Here is a 10,600-nt window from a genome sequence, read left to right as displayed (position 1 = left end):
TGGCGGATCGCGCCTGCGCGGTGGGAAGCAGCTCGCGGCTCCGGCTCTACCTTGGGCCGGCTGCAGTCTGAGTCTGAGGGCGGCCGAAGTGGTTTGCTCGTTTAAGATGAGGCTTCTGCTACTTCTCCTGGTGGCGGCGTCAGCGGTGGTCCGGAGCGATGCCTCGGCCAACCTGGGTGGCGTGCCTGGCAAGAGATTAAAGATGCAGTACGCCACGGGGCCGCTGCTCAAGTTCCAGATTTGGTGAGTATGTGCGCCGGCGCCCCGCCGCGCCTTCGCTCGGCGCCTTCACTACGCGAGGCCGCGGCTTCGCGGCCTAGAGAGCTGAACCTTCCCTGCCCCGGAAAAACGGTGCCAGCAGCCTTCCCCTGCCTACCTTCTCCGGGGCTCTTCCCGGGGATGGCCAGGCCGCCTTCTTTGCCTCCAGACACCACCGCTCACTTCTTTTTTGGTTCCTATAATGGCGGGAATGGGGAAGGAGGGCACGAGAAGGTTAAATACTGAAAGGCGAAGACGCGGGGACACTTGTCAGTACGGAGGACGGGTCGGCGGCGTCACGCCATGGCCACCCGGCTGCCTGCGGAGGTGGGCATGAGTCGGCGCAGGGTCGGCGGAGGAGCTCCAGCGTTTGTTTTCCGGTTAACTTCCTCTTGGCTTCCGCGGGGTACGCCAGGCGGCTCGCTGCCCCGCTAGGCGAAGGTCACCTCGGGTTGTTGAAGGAGACCCGCGAGGGACAGACGCCTTTTTCTCCAGGATCCGCCGGGGTGACTGTTGGGTGAGAGCGTAGGGATTCTGACAGCTGATAAGCTTGGACGGGGAGGCTGATTCTCCGTTTGCAATTTCTAAAGTGTTTTTGTAAAGGAGCACGTTGCTCTTCTGACAACCTTTCGCTCCCAGACAACTGCATCTTCTCCCCCACTCCCCTTACTCCCGTGAGTTCTGCCTTTTAAATCTCTTGGGCATTCAGAGAAATAGGAAAAAACAACCCTTTTCCCCCCACACCCGGCATTTTTCGACAATGTTCTGTAAGTGATTTTGTTGTTACCTAGTTAAGTATTAGAAGCAGAGCAGTAATGCATGTGATAAGGTAAGTGGTGTCGGGGAAGGTTTGAAAGGCTCAGATTAAAAACAAACAAAATTGTAAAGTTGTGGAAAAATTAGAATCCCGTATCTCAAAAGGTGACGTTTTTTCATGATAGGATGGTTGGATTAGTAAGTCTTCAGAGTCCTGATACTTTGGAACATTGGTGTTGCCCATAATGCATTTAAAATCAGCTTTTTCAAACTTCATGTATTAATATAAGTGTACTAAAGTTTAGATTTTCTACTTATCCAACTAGTTTTTTGCTTTATCTTTAAAGACTAAGCAAATCTTTAATATTAAATCAAGTTAAGTGCTGTTTAAAGAGAGTCAGGAAATAAGATGGTAAGTCTTTATTTTTGGAGTGAAAACTAAAAACCTTGCAACTTCCTTCTGATTAAAAAAAAGCTCTCTGTAGTGTTTACTGTGTGCTTGGCATATATCATCATATCATCTTTCATATATGATACTGTAAGGGGGAGTTATGGCTTGATTATTCTGATTTTTTTCTCCATATTTATTTTTTTCCATTAGAAAGTGGCAGTCGTCTTACTAACTTATAAATTTTGTTAAGGATTAAGTGTGATACTTTGGATTTAAGTAGCTAAAAAAAGGACTGCATTTTCCAAGTTATGTAATTTTTCTATTTTGTATGTCTTGGTTTCACATGGGCTTTTCCAAAATACTCTTCTTTTACAGTTGCTTGTATTGGAATACTTGTCACAATAATTTAACAAATGTACCTTATAAAGTTTTGAAAATGTGTAAACAAATGTAGGGGGAAGGGCATTTAGTCCTTCAAATTAAACTTTTAAAAAAGTCTAAGTACTTCAGTTAAACTTTTGATACTTAATTCTTGTTTCCTTTCCTTTTTTTTCTTTAAGTAGAGAATTACAAAAGTCTGTTAAGTATTTTCTTTTGCAGTCATCCTGAGCATGTTACATACAAAAATCCTTCCCTTTTGTTTTTTAATCTGTATATGGGAAATAACTATTAATATGCCCTATGCCATACCCATTAGAGGTAAATTTAGCTTGTTTGTTACTTTTTCCCCCAGAGATTAATGTGTATATAGGAAAGTGAATATTTGGTTTCTGATTTTGGTAGAGTTTCTTGGGCATTTATTTGCAAGTTTGTTTGGGAAAGGAGAGGAAGCGAAGACAATTGAGGGTAAATGTGTGAAAATTCTTTTAATTCCATTTGAAATCGGAGTGCTATAAAATGCAACTTTTCATTAATTACCAGTGTTAACAAAGGAGAAAACAGTTTTTACCTTCCTTTCCATTGCTTTTGTCCCTTATTATTTTATATTTATTATGAGTACTCTTTCTTTAACTTTAGCTCAATATATCATCTGTTAATTGTGGCACTTTTGTAATTGCTAATAGAAAAAAATAACCCAACACATAAATGGAGTTGAAGGGAGAGAGATCAAGCATGCAAAATAGCTTAAAACAAACTTTCCTATTTTGTGTTGATGTATTTTCTCAGTAAATCCTTATTCAGTACCTGCTTGTGCCAAGGGCTAAAGATACCTTGGTGAACAAGACAAATGTGGCTCCTCTGGAAGCCTACAGAGAAGCACAGACTTACTTATGTACCTGAGTGTTTGATTTATTACATCCGTTGATTGAGCAATTGAATTAGATAAGTTTGATGACATTGATTGCATATTTGGGGAAAAAATTTGTACTGCTTATTTGGACGTTTAAGTATTAAACATAAAAAAGGAAGGTCTCTAATCAGAGCTTAAAATAAACTTCCCTCGTCACATTTTCCTTTCTTGTGATTTTTTTTTGTGTAAATGTATTCTGACAGGTACTGTTTGGCATGTTTGTATGCATGCTTTTTTCCTCCCATACATGTGAATTAACATGTCATCAGATTTACAGCATTTTATCAGTTGTTGGAGTTTAAAGAGATTACTATCTACAGCTCTTTATGGTTAACACTTATTTGAACATTTGACAGTTGATTTACTAAGAATAGTGGGTTAAAGTTAATATATCAAAACATAAGCAGAATACAGCAGAATTTTCCAGTTTTTGTTAATTTAAGAATCCACTGCTATAATTTTAGGACAACCAACTTCTAAATGGAGTTTTAAGAGGTAAATGAAGCAACTACTAGAAGAACAGATTTTAATTGAAATTTATACCAACTTAGCCTTTGCTTTCATGGTATGGAGGCAAGAAAATAAAGACCTAAGTCTGATTTGGGTGTTGATACTGATCAAGATTAGTAAAATGCTGAATTGAAGAAATCTGAGAAATTGGGAGTTATAGAGATCATGTTAGTTACTTAGACAACATTTGTATATTTAACAAATATTTGTGCACCGACTCTGTGAAGGTGCTTTGCTTGGTGCTGGGAATTCCGTTCAGTGCTCTCATAGATGTTAAAGGCAAGAGTAGAAGGCAGTCGTTAATCCATGGACAACACATAAAATTACAGTTGTGTTAATTGCTGTAGGAAAGTAATGATATGAAAGAGACCTAGTCACAGGGTCAGGGAAGGTTTCCATGAGAAAATGAACTTTGAACTGAGGCTTGAAGGATAAAATGTATTTAGAGAGCACTGTTGGGCAATGGAAATAGCACGTTCAGTGACCTTACAGTAGGAGAGAACATAATTTTTTTTTTGCTATTATATCAATTGTACTTTTTTTTCTGAATTTTATTTTTTTATACAGCAGGTTCTTATTAGTTATCCATTATACATATTAGTGTATACATGTCAATCCCAATCTCCCAATTCATCACACCACCACCCCCACCCCCCGGCCACGTTCCCTCATTGGTGTTCATACGTTTGTTCTCTACATCTGTGTTTCTATTTCTGCCCTGCACACTGGTTCATCTGTACTATTTTTCTGGGTTCCACATATATGCATTAATATACGATATTTGTTTTTCTCTTTCTGACTGAGTTCACTCTGTATGACAGTCTCTAGATCCATCCATGTCTCTACAAGTGACCCAATTTTGTTCCCTTTTATGGCTGAGTAATATTCCATTGTATATATGTACCACATCTTCTTTATTCATTCATCTGTCAATGGGCATTTAGGTTGCTTCCATGACCTGGCTATTGTAAATAGTGCTGCAGTGAACATTGGGTTGCATGTGTCTTTTTGAATTATGGTTTTCTCTGGGTATATGCCCAACAGTGGGATTGCTGGGTCATATGGTAATTTTATTTTTAGTTTTTAAGGAACCTCCATACTGTTCTCCATAGTGGCTGTATCAATTTACATTCCCACCAACAGTGCAAGAGGGTTCCCTTTTCTCCACACCCTCTCCAGCATTTGCTGTTTGTAAATTTTCTGATGATGCCCATTCTAACTGGTGTGAGGTGATACCTCACTGTAGTTTTGATTTTCATTATAATTAGTGATGTTGAGCAGCTTTTCATGTGCTTCTTGGCCATCTTGGTATGTCTTCTTTGGAGACATGTCTATTGAGGTCTTCTGCCCATTTTTGGATTGGGTTGTTTGTTTTTTTAATATTGAACTGCATCAGCTGTTTATGTATTTTGGAGATTAATCCTTTGTCCGTTGATTTGTTTGCAAATATTTTCTCCCATTCTGAGGGTTGTCTTTTTGTCTTGTTTGTAGTTTCCTTTGCTTGGCAAAAGCTTTTGTTTCATTAGGTCCCATTTGTTTATTTTTGTTTTTATTTCCATTACTCTAGGAGGTGGATCAAAAAAGATCTTGCTGTGATTTATGTTGAAGGGTGTTCTTCCTATGTTTTCCTCTAAGAGGTTTATAGTGTCCAGTCTTACATTTAGGTCTCTAATCCATTTTGAGTTTATTTTTGTGTGTGGTGGTAGGGAGTGTTCTAACTTCATTCTTTCACATGTAGCTGTCCAGTTTTCCCAGCACCAAGAGACTGTCTTTTCTCCACTGTATATCCTTACCTCCTTTGTCATAGATTAGTTGACCATGTGGGTTTATCTCTGGGCTTTCTATCCTGTTCCATTGATCTATATTTCTGTTTTTGTGCCAGTACCATATTGTCTTGATTACTGTACCTTTGTAGTATACTCTGAAGTCAGGGAGCCCGATTCCTACAGCTCCGTATTTTTCCCTCATGACTGCTTTGGCTATTTGGGGTCTTTTGTGTCTCCGTACAAATTTTAAGACTTTTTGTTCTAGTTCTGTAAAAAATTCCGTTGGTAATTCGATAGGGATTGCATTGAATCTGTAGGTTGCTTTGGGTAGTATAGTCATTTTTACAATATTGATTCTTCCAATCCAAGAAGGGAACATAATTTCTTGAGGCCAAGGCTGCTGACCTTAAAGACCAAAGAGAAGGTAGCACAGACCCTGGAAGGTCTGGATGGCTATGTTAAGGAAAAACCAGTAAGTATTGTGGAAAAGACATTGCAAGAAACACAAAAATAGATGTGGGGAGACCATTTTAGGGGACTCTTGGAGTTGCCCAGGCAAGAGACAATGGAGCTTGAAATAGAAGGGTGGTGGTAGGAGTAAAGGGACAGGTTTAAGAGATTTTTTTGCAGATAAATTTAGCAGTTCTTGGTGATTACATTATTTGAGGGGCCGGAGAGGTGGCATGAAATGAGAGGTGTCACAGGTGACTCCTGAGTTCTGGAGCGATGCTGTGCCGTTCACTGTAGTGATAAACAAAGAAGACAATTTTTATGGTTTTTTTTGCAGGGCGGGGGGTGGGGGGGACTGAAGGGGATGAATCCTGAATTAAAAAAAAATTTGCATAAGTTACAATGTTGTGTTAATTTCAAGTGTACAGCAAAGCGATTGTTATATACTATATATATAGTATATATTTTTACTTATAGATATATGTAAGTATATATAGTATATATATATATTTTTTTTCAGATTCGTTTCCATTACAGGTTATTACAAGATGTTAAGTGTAGTTTCCTGTGCTATATAGTAGGTCCCTGTTGTTTACCTGTTTTATATATAGTAGTGTGTATATGTTAATCCTAAACTCTTAATTTATTCCCCCCACCCCTATCCTGTTCGGTAACCATAAGTTTGTTTTGCTTTGTTGCTGAGTTTTTAAAACTAAAAACACAGTAGCCAGGGGAAAATCCTACAAAGAAATTTTCATCTCCCCAAAATAGTCACAGTAACTGAAACTAAAAATTTAAATAAGTTTTTTTTTTTTTTGCGTTATGCGGGCCTCTCACAGTTGTGGCCTCTCCCATTGCGGAGCACAGGCTCCGGACGTGCAGGCTTAGCGGCCCAGCCGCTCTACATGTGGGATCCTCCCGGACCGGGGCACGAACCCGTGTCCCCTGCATCGGCAGGCGGACTCTCAACCACTGCGCCACCAGGGAAGCCCCAATAACAGTTATTATATATCTCCAAACCTACAATATGATAGGTTGTAAGATACACCATTATTCTGTATACCACTCAGAAGGAAAAAACTGTGGCCATTTAAACTGTGACACACTAATGGTTATAAGATAAATCTTGGTTTTTAAAAAGATGCTAAATAGGAAGAATGTACTACTTGGAAACAGTGAAGTAAAGGAGTAATAAGATAAGAAGTTGATTCAGATTGTAGAGTAGTACAGAGTGCTCTAGAGAACAAATAAAATGGTGGCTGCTGCACCTGCCACTATGTTAGATTTTTAAAGTTACATAGAATTTAGTCACCAATTTTGTTTGTTTGTTTTTTGTGGTACGCGGCCTCTCACTGTTGTGGCCTCTCCCGCTGCTGGAGCACGGGCTCCGGACGCGCAGGCTCAGCGGCCATGGCTCACGGGCCCAGCCGCTCCACGGCATGTGGGATCTTCCCGGACCGGGACATGAACCCGTGTCCCCTGCATCGGCAGGCAGACTCTCAACCACTGCGCCACCAGGGAAGCCCTGTTTTGTTTTGTTTTGTTTTGTTTTTTACCATTTTAAGCAATAAATAGCTCAGGAGTTAACTGAATACCGTGCACAAAATAGTTGTTTCTTCTTAATAATGAATGAAGTACCTTAGTTCAAAGCTTTTAGATGTAAGTAAAATATGAATGGTTTAAGGTTTTATCTTCTCTTACAGAAAATGGGAACATTGTTTCCTTACAGTTTGCCATTAACGTAAGTGGTAGAGATCAAATTTAATATATTATTTGGAAATCTCATAAATAACCTCGTAGATTTTGAATGGTATAGGTACTGGGAAGGTGAGCATTTACTGGACTAGCAGTTTGGAGGCCTAGTTCTTAACTCCATCTGCCTTTTATCTTCTGAATGACTTTGGGGAAATATTTAATCTCTAGCTCTCAACTTGTTCATCTGTAAAATAAGGGTGTTGGTTGCATTCCAGTTACCTCTAATATTCTATTATTAGGTACTGTAAAGAAGCTTGAAGGGAAAAAGTAAAAGCATGCATGTATGTTTCATTTCCATCTTTGTCACTTAAGAGTGTAGTTGGAGTCCTCTGGTTCATTTGATTTTTGTCACCGTCCCTGCTTTTCAAAAAGGAAAATCATGTTTTCACATACTTTATCTTGATTGGGGTGTAGCTTGGGAGTGATAAGGAAGAAATCTTGGTCACAGATTTTAGCACGAAGTGCTCATAATCAAGCCCTTGTTTTGTTTTGTTTGTTTTAATTTTTATTGGAGTATAGTTGATTTACAGTGTTGTGTTATCAGGCCCTTGTTTTTTTGTTTTATTTTTGTGGTACGCGGGCCTCTCCTGTTGCGGCTGCGGACGCTCAGGCTCAGCGGCCATGGGTCCCCAGCCGCTCCGCGGCATGTGGGATCTTCCCGGACCGGGCACGGACGCAGGCGGACTTTCAACTACTGCACCACCAGGGAAGCCGAGGCCCTTGTTTTTAATGTCCCCTTTTTCATGCCACTTGTTTTCCTGTTTCGTCCAATTTTTAGGAAGATACGAATTTGTTTTTCACAGTAACATTTGAAGACCAGTTGTCTGGTGGGAGAGACAGACTTGTAAACAATATAACAGTAAACCACTCTGTTCTGAGTGTTCTAAAGAAGTCTTAAAAACCCAGAGAGAAGAAGTATTACTTATTCAGGGAGAGTTGGAAGGCTTTGCAGAGGAGGAAATGAAATTTTGCAAGGGTATGGGGAACTCCACCAGGAGATACAGAGAATGAGCTTTACTAGCTAAAAGAAGAACACATGCAAATGAAGCCTGACTCAGCATAGAGGGGGAGGAGGAGACAGGAAATGAGGAGAGCTGGAGTAAGCTAATCAGTTAAAAACACCTAGCACAGTGTACCTGCTACTACCATTTATCAAGTGCTCATTATCGTAACTTATTATTTGTATTGTCTTTAATGTTGTAATGAGACCTGCAGTAAATAAACCTTTGAAAGCTTTACTTATTGACTTTCAGCTTAAAAAAGTGAAAATAAGCTCTCTGGCTGTTGATGCCGAAAGCTCAGCTTCTGTGTACACTGGTGCGGAATTGAATCTCAGAGACAAAGTTTTGGGTGAAGTAGAAAAGGATAGCTTTATTGCTTTGCCAGGCAAAGGGGAACACAGCGGGCTCCTGCCTTGAAAAGCTATGTGTCCCAACCCAGGAGGATTTGAGGAGGAGTCTTACAGCAATAATTCAAGGGTGGGGTCGCGGACAAGGTTAGGGTGTGTGCAGGGTCTCTTAATCTTGATGAGCTTCTCTGGTCCCTTTAATCTTCCCTCAGGTGGTTTCTTGGCTGCTCCTCCCTTGATTAGCAACTGTTCATGGAGGCTGGAGTCTTGCCTATAAGAAATGGGGGACAAAAAGTCTTCCATGGCCTGGAGCCCCACAGGATCCTTCTCGGTTTCACTGTGAAAATAACATGTTAACTGTAAAAATAATTTTTAAAAAAGTATATGGAAGAAAGTGAAATATCCTTGTAACTCTTTAAGAACATTTTGAAGAACCTCCTTCAAGCCGACTCTTCGCGCAGAAACATAATGCTATATAATTTTGTATTAGTGAGTTTATAGTTGTATGCTTTTTTTGAAATTTGCCTTCCCCTCATCACTTATCTTTTCATATCGGCAGCTACTGTTCTGTATCAACAGGCACAGTACTCCATAAGATGGGTATTCTTTAATTTATTTAAGCCACTGAATCTGTTTGTTTAATATTTATGTTTATAAGGCCAACTGGCCCGAGGCAGGGGAACACAATCAGTTTCACAGGTTGCATCAGACTGAAATTCTCCGGACCACCCAGTTCCAGAAACTGCCCTGGAGACATTCCGGACCACCCAGTTCCAGGAACTGACCTGGGGACTTTGCACCCGCCCCAGCCTTCCGGCCTTTCGAGGGGCAGGACTAACGGTCCCCCTGGATACCCGAAAAGACCACCAAATAAGGAATACCCTGCGCCCTCCCAGATTCACCACACCCCTTTCCCTTCTTCCCCTATAAAATCTTGCCCAACCCGCGCCCGGGTGCGACTTCTCTGGCCCCTTTCTCTCGGACCAGTGAACCTCGCCCGGGAGTGCTCCCTAATAAAGCTCACTTGAAGCTTTCCTCTGTTTCGCGGTGCCGTTTGTTAAGATCCGACCTTACAATGTTGGTCCTAATTTTTCATAAAATTACTTTGTTAAGATGACTGTCCTCAGATATCATGTGTGCTTGTCCAATTATTTCCATAAACTAAATCCATAGAAGTAAAATATTATGATTACGTTAATGGGTATCACATTTAAAATTTTGACATAATTAAACTAGTTAATATTCCTACCAGAAGATCTTAAAGTGGGTTGGGTTTTTAAAATTCTCTAGTTTATTGCACTGTAATTAGAGAATGTGACATTTGCTGTTATGTTTTATTCCGCGGACATACTGAGGCCTTAGGCCCAGGAGACAGCCTCTCAACCCTGAGGAACTATTCTGAAGAAGGGAGGAGCCAGAATATATAGAAGTTTAAAAAAAAAAAACCTCCAGGTTATCGGAACATCAAAAGATTACTGTTCATTAAAGAAAACCAGACATCTCAAGTTAATGAATTTAGTGCTTTTCTGTGTATGGGAAGATGCAAGAGTCTTTTTCCATCCTGAATCTCCTCAGGGTGCACAGCTGGGGGTGTCTGCAGTGGCTTGATGGTTGCAGCATCCTTTGTTTACTGATAGTTGGTGACATTCTTCATCCACCTACTTATTAGGCTTTCTTTGTGACCTAACATAGATGGTCAATTGTAAATATTCTGTGGTCTCTCAGGGTGTTTTCTATAGGAAAAAACTGATGTATCTGGATTCCATTTATTGATGATACTATTCAGATCTTCTGTACTTTTTATTATTCATCATCTAACGCTGATTCAGTTTTCCACCGATCAGTTTTCTTCTTCAGGGCCTTAAAATATTTTTTTAAATTCTGCTTTTGATTTTGAGGTTTCTTACAGTCCTTCCTTACCTCTTTTATCATCCTTTTCTTCCGCTTCTTGCAGAATATTTTTGGGGGTCGGTTCTTGTTTTGAATCTTTTGTTCGATGTTTTTGCTCTTTCAATTTGTGACACTTTTTCCATAGTCCCTCAGGTGTTTTGTTTTGTTTTGTTTTTTCGTTCCTG

At 40.2% G+C, this 10,600-nt stretch overlaps 1 protein-coding gene across 2 annotated transcripts in view; it reads left to right on the top strand.

The window, feature by feature from the left end:
- Positions 1 to 10,600, top strand: part of SELENOT (selenoprotein T) — a 79,033-nt gene continuing 68,433 nt past the window's right edge. Inside the window, exon 1 of one of the 2 annotated variants that reach the window (XR_007477540.1) lies at positions 1 to 243. Coding sequence is in view for 1 of the 2 variants with exons in the window: in XM_012536148.3 (XP_012391602.1) it covers positions 107 to 243 (137 nt within the window). In the remaining variant the exon portion in view is untranslated. The remainder of the gene's footprint in view (positions 244 to 10,600) is intronic. The other variant, XM_012536148.3, reaches the window with a different exon arrangement.

Source organism: Orcinus orca, chromosome 5 (genome assembly GCF_937001465.1).
Source record: "Orcinus orca chromosome 5, mOrcOrc1.1, whole genome shotgun sequence".
NCBI classification, from domain to species: Eukaryota; Metazoa; Chordata; class Mammalia; order Artiodactyla; family Delphinidae; genus Orcinus; species Orcinus orca.
Note: the sequence above shows the minus strand (reverse complement) of the source record. Positions and strands in the feature narration are given on the sequence as shown.